This window comes from Cebus imitator, unplaced genomic scaffold (genome assembly GCF_001604975.1).
Source record: "Cebus imitator isolate Cc_AM_T3 unplaced genomic scaffold, Cebus_imitator-1.0 Scaffold358, whole genome shotgun sequence".
Lineage (NCBI taxonomy): Eukaryota > Metazoa > Chordata > Mammalia > Primates > Cebidae > Cebus > Cebus imitator.
In genome coordinates this window covers 1132304-1134783 of record NW_016107673.1, presented here as the reverse complement: position 1 = coordinate 1134783, position 2480 = coordinate 1132304, and the positions used below count along the sequence as shown (strand labels likewise).

At 41.4% G+C, this 2480-nt stretch overlaps 1 protein-coding gene across 1 annotated transcript in view; it reads left to right on the top strand.

Annotated features, from left to right (window-relative positions):
* CDKL1 (cyclin dependent kinase like 1) overlaps positions 1-2480 on the top strand; it is a 57488-nt gene that overhangs the window by 52506 nt on the left and 2502 nt on the right. Inside the window, exon 9 of the mRNA XM_037730787.1 lies at positions 1343-1541. Coding sequence (XP_037586715.1) covers positions 1343-1541 — 199 coding nt within the window. The remainder of the gene's footprint in view (positions 1-1342; positions 1542-2480) is intronic.

Here is a 2480-nt window from a genome sequence, read left to right as displayed (position 1 = left end):
CATGGTTCAAAAATTATTTAATAGATTTACTGATGTATTAAATGATTTAATATAAATGACAATATAGCTGTTACCCAAAAGGCATCCCAATCCAGACCCCCAAGAGAGGGTTCTTGGACCTCGTGCAAGAAATAATTCAGGGCATGTCCACAGGGAAAAGTGAAAGCAAGTTTATTAACAAAGTAAAGGAATAAATGAATGTCTACTCTATAGGCAGAGCAGTGCTATGGGCTGCTCCACTGACTATACTTATAGTTATTTCTTGATTATATGCTAAACAAGGGGTGGATTATTCACGAATTTTCCAGGAGAGGGGCAGGGATTTTCTGAAACTGAGGCTTCCTCCCCTTTTTAGACTACATAGGGTAACTTCTGGGCATTGCAATGGCATTTGTAAACTGTCATAGTGCTGGTGAAAGTGTCTTTTAGCATGCTAGCATATTATAATTAATGTATGAGCAGTGAGGACAATCAGAGGTCACTTTCATCACCATCTTGGTTTTGGCCTGCTTCTTTACCGCATCCCGTTTTATCATCAGGGTCATTGCAACCTGTATCTTGTGCTGACCTGCTTTCTCATCCTGTGAGTAAAAATGCCTAAACTCCTGGGAGTGCAGCCCAGTAGGTCTCAGCCTTATTTTACCCAGTCCCTATTCAAGATGGAGTTGCTCTGGTTTAAACGCCTCTGACATAACCAACAAAAATTGAGTCAGTTCCTTGGAGTATGTAGTTGTGAAATTTAATCTATCCAAGAATGCGCTCCATGGCCTACTTAGTGGCCATGAAAATAGTTAAGAATGACGTAAAGGCATGTACATTATGCCTCTCCTTATATACATGCTCATATGTGCTTACAATGCATAAACTATTTCTGGAGGGATACACCAAAAAAAATTAAAAAGTAGCTGATTTTAGAAGGGTGAATGGAACACCTAGAGTGGCGGAGACTTTGCTGTATGCTGTATGAATTGTATTTGTTATCATGTGTAAATATCATTTTAAAAATAAAAACACTAGTTTTTACAAAGTACATGCAAGGGACCAAACTGGCTAAATGGATTACCCCATTTGGCCACTGAGGTAAACTCTAAAATTATATCTTACTCTCCCAGGATAGAGTACCAATTGCCTCAAGAACAGAATAAGGTGGACAAAATGATTTTTCGTTACTACTTCTAGAACTGTTTATTTAATATATGAGTGACCATTTAGGAATAACTGGACGGAGCTAAAGACATGACTGGTGTGTTTTCCTGCCTTTTCCCCCTTCTTATCCAACTAAAGAGTTTCATCTTTCAAAGAAGAAAAAAAATGACATTAGTAAGTTAATAAAATTTTAAAGAAGAAGAAGGAATTTTCTGTTCTTTCAGGGCTGTCTCCACATGGACCCTAGTGAGAGACTGACATGTGAACAGCTGTTGCACCACCCATATTTTGAAAACATCAGAGAAATAGAGGATTTGGCAAAAGAACATGACAAACCAACAAGGAAGACCCTAAGAAAGAGCCGAAAGCACCACTGCTTTACAGAAACATCCAAGGTGATAGTTTCAAATGATCTCCCACCTGCCACCTGGTACACAGAGTTGGAACCTTGACTTCAGAATGGCAGTTGTGGCTTTCAGCTCCAGCATCATCATTCTAGCACTAGGACACAGGTCACAGGGTCTATCAGCCAGGGTCCCAGGGACATCTGTCTCTTGAAGCCCCCTCTCCCTGAATCCTAAAGGTGCCCTTGTCCTGCTGTTTCCTGCTGCCACACAGGGGCCAGGGTTTCCGGCCTGCATGAGCACAGGTCTCAACAAGGTACATAAGTATGAGTCCAGCTGAGCACACGTCTGGTACTTTGGAAAATGAAATCAGATTTTCCCCAGGCAGTTCTGTGTCATCATGTTCACCTTCACTATTAACTAACCCTCCAGGTTTGTCCAAAAAAGGAGCTGTTTTCCTCCCTGATCCTTTGTCACAGTTGGCTAGGGCAAATACAGTGATGAGTGCTTTTGGTGATATCAGCAGAATATTTAACCAGAGAACAGTATCCAAACTGCACAATGGGAGCCTGTGAAGAAGCCTGACTGGTATAAAATGGCCTTATGTTAAGCATCTTGTGATAAGCCCAAAGCTGCAATAATTTAGAATGAACTGTAGTTGGAACCACAACTGCTCCTGGGTAACCTCTGGATCTGCCTGGGTTCTCCTTAAGCTATAATTTATCTTGCCTTAGTCTTTCCCCTTGCAGCTTCCACTGCCTTGCATGCTGAATGGTACCAGGGTGGTGTGTGTGAGGCTGGGAGGGAAAAGGGGGAAGAGTCCATGAGGAACAAGTACAGCATGAACTCCAGGGCCCTAATGTAGATCACAGTTACAAAATTAAGAATGTTTTAATTTTATTCTCCATCATCTATGATCCAGGTAGCAAAACAGGCCAGAAATAGACTCCTCCACTCCCACCCCAGAATTATTTATCTCAGTATTACTTT